General features: G+C 38.3%; 1 protein-coding gene across 3 annotated transcripts in view; it reads right to left on the bottom strand.

Moving 5' to 3' along the window:
- Sytalpha (Synaptotagmin alpha) overlaps window positions 1-21,152 on the bottom strand; it is a 148,224-nt gene that overhangs the window by 25,755 nt on the left and 101,317 nt on the right. For all 3 annotated transcript variants that reach the window (XM_065233226.1, XM_065233227.1, XM_065233228.1), the window contains one exon: window positions 244-575. In XM_065233226.1, coding sequence (XP_065089298.1) covers window positions 244-458 — 215 coding nt within the window. In that variant the 5' untranslated portion in view covers window positions 459-575. The remainder of the gene's footprint in view (window positions 1-243; window positions 576-21,152) is intronic.

The following is a 21,152-nucleotide window of genomic DNA, read 5'->3' as shown; positions in this document are numbered from 1 at the left end:
AAACTTGTGCGTAGCCCCTAGAAGCCCCTAGCATAATATCCATTTAAAAAATCACGTTTTGATTTAACCTTTCGTCCCTAGATTACATAAAATGTGTTTGATCTTTTGTGACCAGGACCTTTCACTAACTTCCAGACCTTAACCTTTCGACATTCCAACTTCAGCACCGACTGTGAGCGTAATCAAACTCTTTCATCCGCATAAACTGATAAGCACGATGTATTCTGCATATAGAATCCTTACCTCTGACCGTACGTCTCCCTCTCCTTGGCCGTTTCCAGTAGGTTTTTCTCGAACCAATTCAGCCGGTACCGTTTGGAGCACGTGATGTAGATGAGAAGCCCCAGCAGGGACACTATCAGCAGCGATACCGAAACGTATACTACCAGCTGCAGGGGTGCAACGGATTGATCGGGCTCCCCTTCGCCACCATGCTGACCGATGTTGGGCAGTTTCATATTGGCTTGCTGTCGTGGTTGTCTTGCGGGATGTTATACTCTTCGGGAGACCATTCAGTTTGGTTAGAGTTTACCCGGGTGTGTGTTGGATGTTTGTACTTTTTAGCAGAATTCAGCCTGAAAAGAGTATGTATGAAAGGAAAGAACATTATTAACGTGGAAGGACAAGAAACTTGAATGTAGACTTAATATTGGAGTCAGTAATTGAATCGTTTCTAGGAAGGAGCAAGACTTTTTTCAAACCGAATTCCAAGGGTTGCTGATATGAGCTTGTGATAATGAAATACAACCTTCAGACTTGATCATGTCAAGTAAGAAAAATGAGAAAAAAATTCAATGACATAGGGGAAATGGATGTAATGTCGGCCTAAATGCCCCTAGTTTGGGCCTATACATAAATTCAACAATCGACTAAATTTAAAATAGCGACCAAAATTATCCATTAGTACGGTCCCAATGACGCGTTCATCTAGATAAAATTGATAAATAGCAGATTCTTAGCGATGGGCCCAATCTTGATCCATAGGCCAACAATAGAGCCATTTCCCCTACACGGGAAAAATCCCATCGACGAAATGAGAAAAATGACTCATGATTTTATGAACACAGCGTATTTTCATGTTATGAAAATACACCATGAATAGTATTCATGACATCATGAGCAACTTTTGCGTAACGCAGCAAACATTTCCAAAATCATGAACCACCGAGTTGAAATCATGAGCTAAATTCATGGGTTTAACTTTTAACCAAAAATGTAAAAAGAATAAAATAAAGCGTCGGAGACTGGATTCGAGCTAAGAACCTTGAGATCATTAAACCCATACATTGACCACTAGACTATCAGTACTTGTATAAGATGGAAGACAAAAGGCGTATAAGAGATACCTATGTAGTGCGGTTTATGAACACGGTTTGCCAAGTATGTGTAACGCTTGTAGCGATCTTGATTCCACTACATTATGAAATCATGAATTTACATGACTAAATCATGAATCATTGTTACGATTTCATGGGATGTCAAATTTTTTCATTTCATGATTTATTATTCATGAAAATGGAATCGGATTTGTTTCCGTGTAGGGTTTTTGATCAAATTTCCGTCCTACTAAGCACAACGCGCACTTAACCTCTCTTTTCTGAACTAGTTTAAAATAAAAATTGAATATTTCTGTCAAAGATGACTTCTAAATTTATACACCTTTCCATACGTACCGTTGGATTTAATAAAGATCCACAAATTGTTTAAAATCTAATACTGCTTCTTGATTCTAAATTCGTTCTACGAGTTTTAATTCCGTCCTAAAGCATTGAAACGTCATTAGATTTACTTCGTCCTACGGATAAACGTAGAAAAAGGAGATTCGCAGGGAGCGCTTCTTTTGTTTTGAGAACAATGAGCGTAAATATTCATACAATGCGCTCTAACAGGATTTATGTTGTAGCTAATGAACTAACGCATCGGAACAAACCTATTATTGATTTGTGTACGGTGAAATCATTGATATTATTGATCTTTTCTGATCGAAGGAACGGAAATGGGCGATTACGACGAAGTAGCGCTCTACCCTACTAATTGGAATTCCACTTTCGTAATGAATAATGATTATATCTTATTATCGCGTTGAATTCCGGCACCTTGACGCAATGAAAAGTTTTTCAGATTATATAAAAGAACGCAAAACGGACATCACAAGTTCTGCTTGATTAAATGGCTACTATTCCGGTTTTCCTTTTCTTCCGCTTCTGCCGGTTTGGATGAGCATCATCAAGCTTCATGTCTCGGGGCTTTGAATTATTCATATTTGCGTTTCCGCAGCACGCCCAAAATGAAACCATGATTCATTCGTGTATTCAGAAACCAGATGAAAATTACCACCTGTAGGTTATGTGGTGGCCAACGGATATTATGGTTTATTTAATAGTACCCTACTGATTCATATTCCGGACACAACACCATTTAAGGAGTAGTTAAAGAAAAAAAAAAGGAAAGGAAATATAATTGCTATTCTCGTAACTAATTTTTTATCTAGTTCGTTTATTTGGACAGCTCAATCATGTTAGCTTTACGGAGCCGATAATTCATTGTTCATTGTTTGTAGCAAAATTATCTTATTTCTAAATATGTCTAGTAGGAGTTGGGCCGAATACTCGCGGCTTACTCGAGATTTGAGGGGTTTATTGTTGAAGGATATGATCAGGGGTGGAGCTTGATGGTGGAGTTTCGTTGTCTCATCAGCGCGTTGTCACCAGTATGAACTGTAGTGTGGTTCTAGATTCGTCTGGAGTTCGATCGCATATGTATTCTTGTCACTTAAAAATATTAACACAAATTATGAGTATTGAATCAGATGTCCGTACTGCATCAAAGATTAAATGTCAGTGAGTTGTTCAAAGTTTAAATCTAATCATGGTTCTAACAGTTGATTTATTTCTAAATTCAAAGAGAGGCACAATTTCTTTATTCTGACATTAAACTGCACAGTTCGAAAAAAAATTAATGGAGCGTCACATATCATATCATATATTTCATGAAATGATGCAATTATTGTATACAAATGTCCATCTTTGTAAACAACATTCCTTACAAGTTGCTCGTTTGAGCGAAATGTAATACAATTTTACGTGAATGTATCTTTACATCACAATTAAAATTCAGAATTTTAAGCTGTGTGAGCATGAAAAATCAAAGCTCAAAAATGGCTAAGAAGTCTGGTATTCGAATCAGAACGGTACAGCAACTGTTGATTTGAGCTGAAACCTGCTGGGGTTCGTTCATTTCCTTTGCCACATGCTGTTCGAAGTAGGTATCCTTCGCCATATTCGGAGTCGCCTGGCCAGCCATGGTTGTAAACACGTGCTCTACGTAGCTGTGAGGAAAAAAATGGGTTTCATCGCCTAATTGGATTTTTTCTTCGCATCGGCACAAACTGTTGGCGTGCGCTTGGACCCACTGCAGTAGAAGGGACGATAATCATAAGCAGAAAATTTGGAACATTAAAGAGGAAAAAGTGACGAAGCGTTACTTCACATCGAGTGGAACTGTGATGGAATGCGTATTTTTTAATAAATGGTTTTAGAAGGTCGGAATAATGGTTGCCGAAATGTTTTAGTAAGATTGGTGAATTTTGAACCAGTTCTTTTCATGAAGAGATTTTGTATTTTTAAGACAGTTATAATAAAAAATAATAATAATAACGATAGAATTTAAAGTGATGCTCTATGGTCACTTTAATTAATTTACCACTGATACGTTTGTTCCGATTTGTTAAATATGTTGAAAAAAGTTTAAGAATCTAATTTTAACTTATATACAGAGCAGTTCCATGCGAAACGTTCATGAAAAGGCTTAAATCTGACATGAATCTTTTCGATTCAAATGAAAAAAAAAAATGTATCTAAAAACTTTTTATTGCACCGCAGTGGCGTCTAAGGTAGTGCTATGGTTGTGAGTGGTCACGAGCAGTCATTGATTACTTAGAACTAAAACCAATGAAACATATGTTTATCTTGGAAAGGCCACGGCTTTAAGATTGTGAAAAACGAAGCCATATTTCCACCGGGAAAAATCGAAGAAATCACCTGGAAAATCAATCTATCATGGGTTGTTTTACTAAATATTTAATATTCTCTTAAGGAATGCGTAAAATTTTATTAATACTTAATATTCTGAGTACTCTTTGATATTCTGGAACACTTTCTATTAATAAATACTGTCTATAATTTCATACAGGGTGTCTTCTAATTTGGCTAAATAAAATTCTCTGAGTTTTCTAGAACATTAACGGAGGTAAACAATAAGATAGCTATTTTATAAATGAGTTAAAAACGGAGGTAAACAATAAGATAACTATTTTATAAATGAGTTAAAAATAAAACAGTTTTGTTAAAACAACAACAACGGCAACCAACGTAATAATTTTTAAGACATAACAATCAGTTTTAAAGAAACAACGCTGCAATCAAATCCTTGTATTGTCGAAGATTATCATTTATTTAATTTAAGTGAGTTCTAGTTTTAGTAAGATCTCAAAATATTCGACAAACAAGTTCAAGATATTGAAAATTTTCAAAGTGCCATGATTATGGAGAAATATGATTTATTCAAGTTTGCATTTAACTTTATGAAAGATTTTCAGTGAAGTCTCATTAACTTCACATCAATTGTATGAACTTGACAGAAGATCTGAGGAATGAAAGGAAATGCTTAGAATTTAAGTGAAGCTTAATAAACAAGCTGCGGAAACATAAGGAAAGTTTTAAAACATCTTGAAAATCTGGTATCTAAAACTTTCTAAATTTCTTTGAAGATCTCTGGAATTTCTAGAAGATATCGCATTCACTTTAATTTAATGTATCTGTCTTGAAGTTCTCTACTCAACCTAGTTACATTTTCATCAAATTGTTAAGTCCTTGAAATTCCCATGATAATCATATAAATTTCATAAAATAGTCTCACATTTTCATGAAGTTAATAAAACAGCAAAAAAGGTTATCTTCCATTTAAATCCACTGAATTAATTTTGGTATCCATGACAGATACGTATGTCGACTACAATGTGCAGTCTTCATCAGTGTCATTCCCACTAAAGAATTTATCAAAATCTAACCCCCTTAATTAAGTGGAATTAAATGGAAGATAACCTTTTTTTGCTGTTTTATTTAAGCATTCCGCTAACAATCCAATTTCATTACTACATGAAGTTAATACAACTTACCACACAATTATAATAATGCAAAAATGGTGCAAGCATCGAAACCTCTCAATTGATAACTGTGGAAGTGCATCTAGAACACTAAAGTTGGAGCACGCAATTAGCTAATATGCGTTAAGAAATTAGCTTGAAATGCGAAGAAGATGAAAGAAACTTGGCATAGAAGGATCATGTTAGATTTCATGGTGAGCATACAAATTCAATCGAATCGGTCATGAGCCTAATAAGTTGCACGTGGAACAAATTACGTTCTAGTTTCAAATTATTATTATCATATCATTCTGAGTCGGAGTAGGAGTCTGTACTTTTTCTTCGACTCTGACTAGAACTCTTTATGCTCAAAAATACATGCGGCTCTACGAATGCGGTTCTACGAATGCGACTTTATGACTCCGACTCTACGACTCTGACTCTACGACTCCGACTCTATGACTCCGACTCTACGACTCCGACTCTACGACTCTACGACTCCTACTCTACGACTCCGACTCTATGACTCTGACTCCACGACTCTGACTCCACGATTCTGACTCCACGACTCCGACTCCGACTCCTCGACTCCGACTCCACAGTCCTGGTAGCTTAGCTTAGCTTAGACTGACTGAACATATCAATGGTTGCTACTCCATGATTAATAAAACAGCAAAAAAGGTTATCTGCCATTTAATTCCACTTAATTAATTTTGGTATCCACGACAGATACGTATTTCGACTACAATGTGCAGTCTTCATCAATGTCATTCCCACTAAAGAACTTATCAAAATCTAACCCTCTTAAATACTCATCCCATAGGTAAAAAAGTCAAGATCATAGGTATAAAAATGAAACTACAATGTGTTGCTGTTTTACTTAGCATTCCGCTAACAACCCAATTTCATTACTTCATTATGATGGCTACCAAGCCTTTGGGGATTTTCCTTATTAGAGAGTTGTATAGATTTTTCTCCTTTAGCTTACTTAAAGGGCGAACACGAAATTATTGCGACACAGAAAATGTCATGCCAATTTTCTTATAATGATTAGAATCAAATCAAAATTTTAGGGTAGTTTTATACATATATTTACTTCAAAAATCAAAAGAAAAGTTAATCGATGGAGCCTTGAGTGTAAAATTGAACGCATTTTCGCTTGATGCCCTCCATCAAAGTCTTTTTTTTCCATTTTCTTAACATGTCCTTCTCGTCTTTGACTGTCTTCTTGCTCTTCCGAAGTTCCCGCTTCATTATTGTCCAGTACTGCTCCACCGGGCGCAGCTCCGGACAGTTTGGCGGATTCATGTCCTTTGGAACAAAATGGACAGAATTGGCCTCATACCACTCCAGGACACTTTTAGAATAGTGGCATGATGCCAAATCTGGCCAAAATAGCGGAGCTTCGTCGTGCTGCTGCAAGAACGGCAAAAGGCGCTTCTCGAGGCACTCAGATTTGTAGATCTCGCCATTTACTGTGCCCTTTGTCACGAAAGGCTCACTCCTCAGTCCGCAAGAGCAGATGGCCTGCCAAATGAGATATTTGGAGGCGAACTTCGACATTTTCTTCTTCTTAAATTTGTCGTCCACATCGAACTTGCTCTTGCCGGTGAAAAACTCCAACCCCGGAATTTGCTTAAAATCGGCTTTTATATACGTTTCGTCGTCCATCACACAGCAGCCATATTTTGTCAGCATCTTCTCGTAGAGCTTCCGTGCCCGAGTTTTAGCCGTCGATTGTTGCCGCTCATCGCGGTTTGGGAAGTTCTGTACCTTGTATGTATGTAGTCCAGCTCTCTTCTTTGCATTCTGGACGTAGCTCTGCGACATGCCGATCTTTTTAGCCAAATCACGGCTTGAGACGTTGGGATTTGCTTTAATCATCCGCTTCACCTTTCCCTCCGTCTTTTTGTTCCCCGGTCCCGGTTTTCTTCCAGCTCCTTTGCCGTGGTCCAACGTCAACCGCTCGTGGAACAGCTTCAACACTCTGGAGACGGTTGAATGGTGAATGTTCAACATTTTTCCCAACTGCCGGTGCGACAGGTCAGGAAATTCCAGGTGTTTGGAAAGAATTTGTTCTCTCAACTCGCGTTGGTTCACCTCCATTTTCGTTGAATCGAAAAACACGACTTCGAGTTTGACAGCATGTACACAATACACATCAATGAGAAAGTGTGCAAAATTTGGTTGATTTTTACCCAATGGTAAAAAAGTTATGCCCTGTTGAATGTGTCGCAATAATTTCGTGTTCGCCCTTTAAATCTTTGGTTTTTATTAGTTAGGTAGGTTCCGAACAAGCGAGAATAACTTGGGTGAGCTGCGCACCCAGAGGAAAGAGTGGATCACAGATGAAACCTGGCGGAAGATTGAGGAGCGTAGAGAAGCAAAAGCCGCGATAGAGTGGGCGAGAACCAGAGAATCCAAGAACGAAGTCCGTCAACGGTACTCGGCTCTAGAGAAGGAAGTCAAGCGCTCTTGCAGACGGGACAAGCGAGCGTGGGTGAACTCCCTGTCCGACGAAGGGGAGAAAGCCGCAAACACTGGCGATATACACCTCCTCTACGATATCTCACGACGCCTGAGTGGAGCAAGGATGAACCCGAGGATGCCAGTGAAGGACACGACTGGCAAATTGCTTACCGACCCCACTGACCAGCTGAAACGCTGGTTTGAGCACTTCGAACAACTTCTTCAAGTTTCGACGGCCAACCAGCCATCAACATCTCGGCATGATCCGCCTAGGGTGCGGAGCATCACTCGCGTCAATTCCGAGGCTTCATCACTGCAGGAGATTGAAGCAGCTATCCGAAGCATGAAATCCAACAAGGCTCCAGGGGTCGATCGCATATCAGCGGAGATGCTCAAAGCTGACCCCATGCTAACCGCACAAATGTTGCATCAACTATTCTGTAATATCTGGGACACCGCGACTTTGCTGGCCGTCTGGATGCAGGGCATCTTAATGAAGGTCCCAAAGAAGGGGGATCTGACTGTGTGCGACAATTGGCGAGGTATCATGTTACTGTGTATTGTTCTCAAAGTTCTGTGCAAAGTTATCCTAAATCGGATACAGGAGAAGATCGACGCGACTCTCCGATGGCAGCAGGCAGGATTCCGTGCCGGATGATTTTGTGTGGACCATATTGTCACGCTCCGCATCATCCTGGAGCAGGTCAATGAATTCGCCCTGAGACGCAAGGGAGTCCCGGATAAAATCGTCAACCTCATCGAAGCGCAGTATGAGGCTTTCACGTGCAGAGTTCTGCATAACGGAGCCTTGTCCGACCCTATCCGGGTAGTCGCTGGTGTGAGACAAGGATGTATACTATCACCGCTACTGTTTCTCATCGTAATCGACGAGATCATGGTAGGTACAATTGACCGCGTACCGAACCGTGGGCTGCTTTGGCAGCCTATCACCATGGAGCATCTCAACGACTTCGATTTGGCTGATGGTGTTGCTCTACTAGCACAACGGCGCTTTTATATGCAGAGTAAGCTCAATTACCTAGCCGAACGCTCCTGTGCGGCGGGTCTCACCATCAACGTCAACAAGACCAAATCATTGGATGTCAACACGGGCAACCCTTCCAACTCTACTGTAGCGGGGCAAGCAGTGGAGAAGGTTGAAAGTTTCCAATATCTTGGCAGCCAAATAGCGTCGGACGGCGGGACCAAGAGCGACATAGGTGCACGAATCAAGAAGGCTAGGGCTGCCTTTGCGAGTTAACGAAACGTATGGAGATCCAACCAGATAGGTCAACGCACCAAAATCCGAATTTTCAACTCGAACGTGAAATCTGTGTTGTTATACGCCAGCGAGACGTGGTGTGTATCAGCGGAGAACACTCAAAAGCTGCAGGTCTTCATCAACCGATGCCTGCGGTATATAATTCCATCGTCGATGTCATCAGAAGCCGATAGCAACAGAAATTCGAGAGCGAAAGTGGAGGTGGGTCGGCCACACACTTCGACGGGGCGGAAACGAAATCTGCAAGCAAGCGCTGGATTGGAATCCGGCAGGACATCACAGCAGAGGCAGACCCAGGGGCTCATGGCGGCGGAGTCTCAATAAGGAAATTAAGCAAGTCGATAGGAATCTGACCTGTGCCCAGGTCAAATCAAAAGCGAGCAGCCGCCCAGGATGGAAGTCTTTCACGTTGGCCCTTTGCACCGCTGGTGGTGCACAGGACCCTTAAGTAAGTAAGTAAGTAGGTTCCGATTCAACACATTGTAGTTTCATTTGTATACCTATGATCTTGACTTTTTTACCTAGGGGATGAGTACTAAAGGGGGTTAGATTTTGATAAGTTCTTTAGTGGGAATGACACTGATGAAAACTGCACATTGTAGTCATGGATACCAAAATTTATTAAGTGGAATTAAATGGAAGATAACCTGTATCGCTGTTTTATTTAGCATTCCGCTAACAACCCAATTTCATCACTTCATTACTCCGTAATTGATCAGAATCAGTGATATTGTACAATGAATCAACTGAATGGGGCTGCGAGTGACCGTCCATTCTCATTGTACAAGTTTCAGTGACTCCATATTTTGGCGGCGGCGCCGATCACGTCCTTGCAATCAGATGGGAGTAGGGAAGGAATATTAGAGTAACCTTTGTTGTTTGTGGGCCGTGTTTACCTCTGCACCCCAACAAAAGACACAGGAAAGGAGATTTTGTTAGTAAGTTGGGTTCGTTGGATCAGGATTCACCTTGATAAGTGATGCGACCCTGGTTTCAAATGAATCAGTGTTATCATGCATTACACTTGGATTTGCCTGAAGCCTAAACAAAATGGTGGATCATTATAATATAAATCTGAAGACGTTCCATCATCGAAAAGTTGAAAATAAACTTAGAGCATGAGCATGAGCAAAATTGTCCGCCCGTGACTGCCAACACCAAAGAGCTGAAAATCAATTCAAACAAATCAAATCAACAGACGAAACCAGGGTGAAAACTGTAAGAGTGAATCATTACAGTATAAATCTAATGATGTTCCGTTATCGAAGAGCTGGAAGAAAACTTAAATAATTTAAATCAATAGATCAAGTCTGAATGACGGCTGAAAAAAGAGAATAATTATACAGCAATGACCCCATTTTGAGCTTGAGCTTGAGCTTGATTGACCGCCCACGGTTGCTACTCTGTTACTGCCAGATCAGCTGTAATTACACAGAGAACCAATAGACGATGCTTGGGACTAGCAATCATCCTCAATGTGTAAAAACTGGTGATCTTAAATTGGGCAATACCAGCGCCGGCCGCGCCCGAACACAGGTCAAGAAAGGAATGGGAAGGATTGTGTTGACATGACACTCGCTTTGATGGAAGCCGAGAACACCTCTGCACTTCCACGAGGAATCACTGGAATGTTGGATAAGAGGGTTGGGTTTGCAGCAGGGTTCGTTTTGGTAAACGATAAGCTGAATTGATGTCCTAACGATCATATAACGCGAAGGAGCTTGGGACTAAGCCCACGGTCTTCTGCTCAGTAAGCAAAAACGTTTGCCACTAGGCAGACGAGCACCTTTTTAATCACCGAGTTGCTATTATTACCATGTAGTCATATTAACAAATAAAACGATTGACGAATCTTGAATGTGGATGGGCCTGAGATTAGACTCATGATGTTCTGCTCAGTAAGCAAAAACGGTTGCTCTAAGGCCACCGAGCCCCTCATATCACATAATACCGTTGCTCAAATTTGTGTATCCATTCAAACCCGGGACCAACGACAACAACGAGTTTCGCAAAATACACGATACACAAGCGATTTTACCATAAATCTCTTTGATATGTAAGGACCTGGGACAGCGTTTTTCTGCTCAGTAAGCAGGCCACTGTAATCGACGATCTTTCAAATCCAAAAACTAAAAACTACGGAAAAGTACTTAGGCCTTCATTAAGTTCCACTTTCACGCGACGTTCAATGACAGGGTCCTATCCAGGATTACATCTGAAAAATCCAAATCTGGCCAACGCCCACCTAAACCTGTTCTAATCCACCTGAAATGACTAACGAATGAAAGACTTTGACTACCCAGCCATGCAATAGTCTCATTCCGTGCCTTATGGCAACTTGATGATTCTATTGCGCTCATCTTTTGGCACCAACCACGGGAGACTTGGTCCTGTACCCAATGCTTAACTTATCTCCATTCCACTCAGCTACTCGCAATTTCTTGTGATATAGTGGGCGGAATATTATTATATGAGACAATTCAATGCAGACGTCTTTCCAGATTTGGCAGATCGACAGGTAATCGGTGAGTTACCCCGATAGTTGCTATTCAACAACTCGACAACGTCCCATCGTCAACGCCTGCTATGAGAATTTCCCATTGCATACGTCAACGAAATGACGTCATCGAGCTATCGATCAACTACCCTGGTTATCGCCTGGTACCTTATAGCACGATGCTAGGAGGCGAACCGGAAGAATCGATGAGCTACCTCCCCCTATACAGCAATGACCCCATTTTGTCAGATAAACTCCGACTCCACAGCCCTGTTAGTCACAAATTTCACAGATTTCTCCTCAAAATGTGTTTGGGGAACTATCTTAGAATTCTGTTCCAAATTCAAGTCTTCTCCTGAAATTTCCAAGAAATTATGCCCCGGATTCATCTTCCTCCACATGTTTCATGACATTATTTTTCAGATTGCCCTTGGATTTTCCCATTGGTGTTCCCAGAAGTGCTGCTCAGACTATGCCATTATCATGGAATGGGCCTCAGGAATTTCTATGAGCTTTTCATTCACATACACTTTAAATCCAATTCAGGATTTTCTCGAATTTCTACTCAACATTTTCTCAGGTTTCTCATGAAATCAGGAATTCTTCAGAACTATCTTAAAAACAGATTGCACTTGGTGTTTTTCTTTAAAAAAAATCTACTACCTTTGAATAATCCTCAGAAATTGTAATCAAATTCCAAAAGATTTTTAAACTATGCAGAGGATTCAAGTCCGGGTTATAGAAAATTTCTAGAAGAACAAGTACTTTTAGCTCAGAGTTTTAAAAAAATTATTCAAGTTTAAAATTGAACTAAAATATTCATATTCCAGAACCAACAAAAAAAAAACATTTCAAGTCTCTGAATTTAAAACAAAATACTTTTTGATCGTGAAGAATTTTTTACCTCGGATCTATTAAGTTCGATTATTAAATGAAAATAATAAGAAAAATTAATTTTTTGCATTATAAAATGCATTGCATGCTTTAATGTGTCATGTGTTCAATGACGGGATTCCCTGAAAATTCCAGGTATTTTTAGGAAAAATAAAACTCTTCATGAATTTCCGGTTTTACAGGGTTTTTTTCATGTAGCAGACACCCGGTCATATCACCTTTAACCAGTTGATGGTTATGAAGTATTGTGAACTATTAAGATATGCCACTCATTATACTTTTGGTAATGGTAAAATGTGCGAAAATAAATGATCGAGTGTTTCTTGACGCCACGATTTTGATCTTGTATATGTGGCGCCAAATGATTAAAACTACGATTTCTTGGCTCAAATTTTACTTCAACAGCACTGGTCTAAGGATGAGCTGTAGAGAATTTTAAAAAAGTGGATAAAATAAACACATAATTGATTAAAATCTTCAATCCAAATTAATGAAAAAAAAACAAATATTTTTAAATGTTTTCTAGCAATAATAGAAGTTACTTAGTACTTCCAAAAATAGTGGTGAGATAGTGTCAACATTATTAAAAAATTTCGTAGAATACCAAATTTTCATGGATATTGGAAAGTCTATGTTTTCATTTTTTTCCTTTATTTGCTTTCGGTCATCTTTTTTTCCGTACTGAGTACCAATGCAACCAACACCAGAAAAGCAGCTCTCACACCTGGACCCTACCTATCGACCAATCAATCTCATGGACCGGGATATGGACCTTTGTCATATGTTTGTCGTGTCGTTAAGAGATGAACTAGCCTATGGCTAAAAATCTCTATATTAAAGAAAAAAAAATATGTTTGTCGTGTTGTACTCTGTACTCTGAGTGAACGTTCACAAATCATAGAATCACTGATTGTAACTATCTGAAAGCCAAATTGTTGGTTTAATGTGTTAAACACATACTTTTCAACTTCTTCCTGAAACTTACAAGTACAATGTATCATTTTATGGTCCAATGATTTCAAAATAATGAAACATATTTTAAATAATAAAGTGAGTTGACGCAACTATGAATCTAAAACTGTATGTTGAATAACAATCCTTTGCAATTTTCCACAAGACATTAATCTCGATTTTCAAATTTAACTTAACTTTGTGAAAAATATAGCACAACATAAAACTATATTGCACCATCAACCAAGGTTGCAAAGACTCATTTCAGCTAAAACAATGTTTTTCTAAATTATGAAATAATTAGATGCCATGATCAAATTTTGAATTGGTAGGATACAAGAAGAGGTTGCAAAGAATGTGTTTGACATATTAAACCTGTTTATTTCACTTCATGAGAGTCACAATCAGCGATTTTTCACAAACTCACTCACTCACTCACTCACTCACTCAGCGATCAGCAAATCGCTGATTGTGACTCATAGAAAGCAAAATTTGCAGGTTTTATGTTTCCAACGCATACTTTGTAACCTCTTCTTGTAAGTTACAAGTAAAACATGCCATCATACCATCTTTTGGTTTTATTATTCCGAAAAACATTATTTTAGCTGAAATGAGTCTTTGCAACCTTGATTGATTCCATGTGTTGTTTCATATTTGTGTGCAGGTCTTCGATAGAAAGTAGACCAATTTTATTGGAAGGACTAATCTCATGATTCAGGCATCATAATCCCAGTTGATTAGTTCCTGTATAATTGAACGTTACACGGGCGCGATCGATTAAACGGACATCTGAATTCCTATCCGATTTAAATCCAATGCAGTGCCAAAAGCTGTACATCATCACAGCAAGCAATAAGCGGCTTTTCTACTTATCTTCACCTTCAGGACCAAAGCGCATCAAATGTGCGTCTCAACCCGTTTGTGCTCTTAATTGGCACAGCGAAAATGGCGTCCACGTAACATCTGAAATTCAAGCAAATTGGTACCAAACACTGAACACCTGAAGCAAAACCATACAGGCACATAGTATCGGTTTTAATTGGAATTCTACAAAAGGATTTCAAAGAGAAAAGCTTTCTCTATGACGAAACATTTTACGTGTCAAAATGGAGTCTGTGCGCTATTTCATCACAATTGATACTTCTCTTCACACTTAGTTCTGCAATTTTCGCCGAGATTTTCACAGCTAAGAGCTTGGCAACACATTTTACTGAGATTTCAGCAAACATTACGATTCAGTGAATCATTTTCCGAGATTCAGCATTAGGTACAATTTGTTTGCTAAGCAGAGGTGGCAACAGTACATTTTTTGAAAAACCATCGTCCAGAGCGAAACAAAACATCCAGCACACGGGCGGCCGTTTATAACTACATTCCAAGCGAACAGCGGAGATAGAGAATACACTGGAGTCGCTTTTTACGCGGTTTTTTTTACACGGTTTTTTTTACGCGGTTTTTTTTTACGCGGATTTCGGAATTTACGCGGTTTTTTTTACGCGGATTCCGGAATTTACGCGGTTTTTTTTTACGCGGATTTTGGTTTTTTTTACGCGGATTTCAGAATTGACGCGGTATATCGCTTTTTACGCGGTTTTTTCTTCCACGGTCTTTTTTTACCCGGTTTTTTTTTACGCGGATTTCGGAATTTACGCGGTTTTTTTTTACGCGGATTCCGGAATTTACGCGGGTTTTTTTTACGCGGTTTTTTTTATGCGGGACGTATCACCCGCGTAAAAAGCGACTCCAGTGTAAATAAAATCTCGCAGCCTGATTTTTCCAAACAGTTTATTGTAATGAAATTTTAGCTGCAGGCTTGCGTGTGACAGTAAATTACCAACTCCCTTATTTACGCATAATTTTAACATCAATGCTTATGAGTGGTCAGTCTTCATTCTTATCTTTTAATTCCATGCAATAAACATCAAATAAATGCAGTAATTAGCCAGAAATCAGCAAAATTCCACACGACATAAATTTATGTCGCGCGCGCCACCGGTCTTGTCTGCTTCTTTGTGCGAAAATGTTCTGTCGCTGGCAGAAAACAGTTTAGAAATGTCATGACATTTTTGCCGCTTGCCAGTTTGTTTTTGTGTGTCGTCACAATGGTTATCGCAAAAAGTATCAAATGTTAAGGAAAAAATGTTAAACTCCAGGACTCGTGTCACCACTGTTGCTAAGAGTCCAGCTGTGCAAAACGAAATTAAGTGTGTAGACCACCGATAAACCGACCTGAAACACATACATAGCTTTTGTAGCGATCCGATCCGAAACAGGCTGGAACCCGCTCATGACAGCTAGAATGATACTTATCGAAATTATGAAACTATGAGATATAATAATAATATTTTTTGTATGTAAGATGAAAGAAGAAGAAGTAATGTTTGTGCAACATAATCAGAGGGTGTATTGAGATTTCGGCTAATGTGGCGTTTGGTTACTGAATCTTGGAAAATAAAAGGAAAGGATTTTTATCCATATAAAATAATTTGTCCTGAATAGATCAGACATGCACCAACTCATAAATTTTGCACGCGTGTTAGTGGTTTAGCTAAACGTTTTTAACGAACATAGAGCCAGATGTCAGTAGTGTGCTTTGAGCAGAAATTTAATTGTAACCTCTATGGTCATGAATGGCGGTTTGTCGGTGTGTAGACCACCGCAAATATTGCATTTCTAGTGACTCTTATGATTTTATTCCAAAATCGACAACAACCGACTGAACCACGCAACTTGATTGCTGGCACTTAATCGTATCGCTCCATTCATTCCAATCGAGCGTGGATGTGTAAATTTGATCGGTTTTAGGGCTGAACGAATTAACTAGAGGAAATGAACACTAATAGGGACTGAAGCTTTTGGGTTTTAATTGAGTTCAATCATTCGTTGAACGATTGGCTCGAGTTTGTTGCTTGAGACCTTACGCTTTGTAAAGACGATGTATAAATTATACCATTATGTTATATCAAATTTGTTTTACAAACCTTACTGTTCAGTTATTATGCATAATGCCTTTGGTTGACAATAACACCCAAACGAACGGGTGGTAAAGTCATAGAACGAGAATGGTTATGAGAGAAGTTTTCCATCTTTGAACACTTCGCAGACGTTCACCAAAGTTAAACATGGATAGTTGCGAGTAGAAGCTTTTTGTCTGTGGGTTGTGGTGGTAAATAAGTTGTTTAAACTCCAGTTGCCAACCCAATAACTGACTGTGACTGCTTTTACTGGCTTAAAAGTTAAGCTATGCACGGACGAGTAAACTTTGTTGCTCAAACAGAAATTTTGATTTGTCTGTTTGGTTAAATTGCTAAGAGGGTGTCTGATACTATTTGCCAACAGAAAATGCTAAAAAGTTACTTTTCCATCATTTTATTTTCAATTTTCTGGGAATCATTGAAATAATATTTGATGACCTTTTGAATTGTTTAAAACGGAACTTAAGTTTTTTTTTCAATTCATTATTTTGATAATGCTCAACTGTTTTCTTAAAGATTTAAGACGATCATTTAGAGACATATTTTCTTCAAAAAATTACAAATTGGTGATGTTTACGAAAAGTTGCAGGGTAAAGTTTGTTTCGAGATGAAAAATTATATCATTTGCACGAAGCTTGTTTCAGATAGTATCAGATAGCGGCGCCGGTGGTATAGTGGTAAGCGTTATTATCTATCACCCCAGCAGGCCTGGGTTCAATCCCAGTCGGCGCCGCCGGGATGTTCTGAGGCATAACATCTCTGATCACGCCGAAAGTAGTAAAGCCGTCGGTACCCGATTCATGAGTTGATGGGTCAATAGGTAGGGTCCAGGTGTGGGAGCGGCCTCCCTGGCGTCAATAGCATTGGTGGAAAACAAGATCGACGTACAACAAACCAAGGAAAAAAAAAACAGCTAACTAATTTCACACCACACGTAATCCATACTGGATGTAAATCATGGAACGTAAACAAACATTTAATGTAAAATTAAGTGTTCTCAAATCGAAACATAAGCAACTCGACGAAGAGAACGTTTGATTGAATTGATTTTCTCGTTTCTTTCAACAGATTCTTATGTCAAAAGGGTCACTTACATGTGTCGGTCTCAGGGGCAGCAGTTCCATTTCAAATAACGATTTTTTTTTAAAGTTTTGATCGACCTTCTACGATTATGTTGGAACTTTGCACAGTTGTTTGTTATTGTCCAACATGCCATTTTACATTTTTGTTTCCCTAGTTTTGTACACAATTAACACTTGAAAAGGGCTTATGTAAAAATGATACGCATCAATAGAAAAACATATATCTCGCGAACGATTTGTTTGGTCAAGATGGTGTCTTGGGCGAAGTTGCGGACAAGTATTGTGCCTTTCAAGGAAAAATATACACCAATAATTTATTTTTTATTGTTTACAAAAAAAAAAAAAAAAAATCAAAATTATAAAAAAATAAATAAATCTACTCAAATTGCATTTTTTTTAATTAATTTTTTATACTTATGTTGTGGTTTAGATAAAGTGCTACTCACTGACAATGTGTATTTTCTTGGAAATTCATACACAAAAAAGTTATGAATTATTGAAAAAAGTACTGTTTTACAAAATACTATCTACAGTTATCGAATATCTTTGAAGTAGTGTTAATATTAAAACACACAAAATTTACAACAAAAAAGTCAGTTACGTCAAATTGACGATCAAACACATTGTTTACAAAAGAAGATATATCTTTTGAAAAAGAAACCCAGGTGGGGTTGCTGCGACATATTGAAAAATGAGGTTTATTGTCAAAACTAGTTATGCTAAGAAACGTAATATGAGCAAAAAACTAAAAAAAATCTGAGGTGGGTGGTCCTTGACAATTCTGGAGGGGGCCTGTCCGTTCCTATTGTGTAGCTACGGCACTAACAATGACCCGAAAAGGTTGTCAAACACTTCTTATGGTTCTTGATGAATGTGGGGCTCTTAGTGGAATACCTGTATAAAGAAAGAGAGAAGGATTAGTAATTTCCATTTAATTCCACTATTTTATTGAACTTATAGTATTAGTAAAAGACACTGAAGAAGTCTGCATATTGTGCACGGAATACGTGCATCTGTCAAGGATAAGCGAATAAAATAGTGGAATTAAATGGAAATTATTAATTCTTTTCTCTTTCTGTAAACTTCTTATGGTTGTTTCCTATTCCACTGTGGTCTTCGAAACTAGCTAGCCGTATATGGGACCAAAAAGGAAAAAAAAAATTTCCATACGGTATTTTACTCATAATTAATTATAGCATGAGTTAGCGTATGATTGCAAAACTGTGAACATCAAAGTTTTTTTTTTGGTAAAATTTTTAATTTCAAGATTGAACACTCGCGAATAACATCTCAAAAGGGTGAAATTTGTTCAAATTATGCGATAAGTGAATTTTAACCTATACGAGTATCTCGAAAATAACAACTTTTGGCAATTTAAGCACTGAGAGCTTTTTTGTTGTAAATTTAATGATTTTCAATAATAACGCCATTTCAAAGATATTCGATAACTGTAGGTAGTATTTTGGAATATAGTATAACTGTAGGTAGTATTTTGGAATACAATAACAAAAATAATGATTGTTATCTGATTATCACATAGTATAAGAAATTCTGTGAAATATGATTTCTATAGATTTCATTGGACACATAACGTTCATGTGATTTATTAGTGCTATTTCCAACTATAGGATCACATGAAAGTTATGTGAAATGCACATGGATATTTTCCACTGGTTATGTGATTTATTATATGAGTGTACCAAACCGACAAGATAATCAACTAAGAAATTATTTTAGTTTGGAGTTAGACTTTCATTGGTACACCGACCGTTTATTGTTTATTGTTTCTTTATTTTCATCAACCGATGTAGACTAGTACAAATACATATACAAATTTGTTTTTCTTAACAATATAAAAAAAGTCTGCAATTATATTTTTACTTCTTACACCAAACCGGTGGGTGTAAGATTCGCTTACAATTATGTGGGATTCATCATCAGAGGATGTAAGTGGAGACCGCATGAACCGAGGATGCAATATACCTAGCTCGGTCCAATGCAAGAGAATTGGAGACCGAAAAATGTGGAGTGTATTAGTGAGTGAAATGAATTATGTCGAAAAAAATTGGAATAAGGTTGCCGACCGGGACTCGAACCACGAACGTTGTGATTATTAGACCTATGCTTTCTCCACTGCTCTCTCCATGCTTCTGAACATGGATAGCCTAAAAGCAAACAAGAAGCGCTCATTTCCTCTCACACTTGACTTCGTATGCTTTTTCTGCTGGACAGATTCGAGGCAAGTGTGTGCGTCGTTCTGCCATGTTATACATAAAAATCAAGGCAAATGCTTGCTTGTGTAGGTGAAAGCACAGACAAAACACGAAACAAAAAAGGCAAAAAACCATTACATCGCCTGCAAGGTCAACTTCTAACATTCGCTGCGATGTTCATGAACAGAGGATGATAGGAAATGGAACTAACATTCATTGTAATAAATTTTTGGTTTGCGTGTACGAGTTATGATTTCGTATGGAGTTAAAATATTGTTTTAGTTTATGCCGAGACATTGAAAAGTCAATGGTTTCGCTGTTTTGATTGTAAGACGCGATTTAATGGCCTAAATTTTGCATAATTTGTGCGATGATAGATTATGTCAAAAAAAAAAAAATTAGATTTCTGAGTTGTCGAGTAGGTGCATGCAAATTTAATTTTGATAAAAGTTCTGCTGAGTTAATGCGCTGTGAAACGATATCGTTTATATACGAAACCATTGCATATTCACGTGACGTGAATCACGTCGCTCTTTCAATGTTTGTATGTTTTTAAGCATGCGGTGTGCTTCATATGATGGAAGAGGAAATGATGTCCAACCTAATTAACGAAGGGCATATAATAGAAATTGCTTTTGTACTGATTTTCTTTTTGGGGAAATAATCACGACTTTAGCGGCGCCGGTGGTTTAGTGGTAAGCGTGATTGCCTCTCACCCCAGCAGGCCTGGGTTCAATCCCAGTCGGCACCGCCGAAATGTTCTGAGGCATAACATCTCTGATCACGCCTTCCTTCTGACGGGAAGTAAAGCCGTTGGTCCCCGGTTCATGAGTTGATGGGTCGATAGGTAGGGTCCAGGTGTGGGAGCTGTCTCCCTGGCTCGGTAGCATTGGTGCTCAGTACGGAAAACAAGATCGACGGGAAACAAATCAAGGAAAAAAATCACGATTTTTCAGCATATTTGGATTTAAACAGTGATAACTACACAGATAAAAATACTGAATTTTAATAGTGATGTAAACATTCATTCACGTAAACCTGTATTTCAATGTTGTTTACAACAACGGGCTTTTGTATGCAATATTTGCTGCATTGCATGAAATTTCTCAGAACTTTACATGATATATAATGTAAACATATATGATATGTGACGCTCCATTTATGTGCAGTGTTGGAAAAGTTCACCAAAACTCACTATGACTCGTGAAATTTTCCCTTGGTGAACTTCGTGAAATACCGCGATCTTTTCCAACGCTGTTTATGTGCATTATATTGAACAGACACTACCTTTTCGAACTGCACAGATAAAAATTCTGAATTTTAATTGTGATGTAAACATTCATTCAAGATGGGCTTTTGTATACAATATTTGCTACATTGCATGAAATATGTCAGAATTTTACATGATAGGGTAGAGAACTACTTCGGCCTAATCGCCCATTTTGGGCCTATCGAGCAGAAAACTTCAAATAAATCCATGATTTCAGAGCTAACAAGTCAATTATGCGTTTGGTACGATACTTTAGTTAATAAGCTACCGAACGAAGTCAATGCGAACGCGTGGTATGAAGGTTTGCACCCATTATTCCCAAAAACAAAAGAAGCGCTCCGACCGAATCAATTTTTATCTTCATCCGATAGGCCGA

The sequence above is a fragment of the Ochlerotatus camptorhynchus genome, unplaced genomic scaffold, assembly GCF_037179485.1.
Source record: "Ochlerotatus camptorhynchus isolate MF236.1 unplaced genomic scaffold, CSIRO-AGI_Acam_v1.1 ptg000392l, whole genome shotgun sequence".
Lineage (NCBI taxonomy): Eukaryota > Metazoa > Arthropoda > Insecta > Diptera > Culicidae > Ochlerotatus > Ochlerotatus camptorhynchus.
Note: the sequence above shows the minus strand (reverse complement) of the source record. Positions and strands in the feature narration are given on the sequence as shown.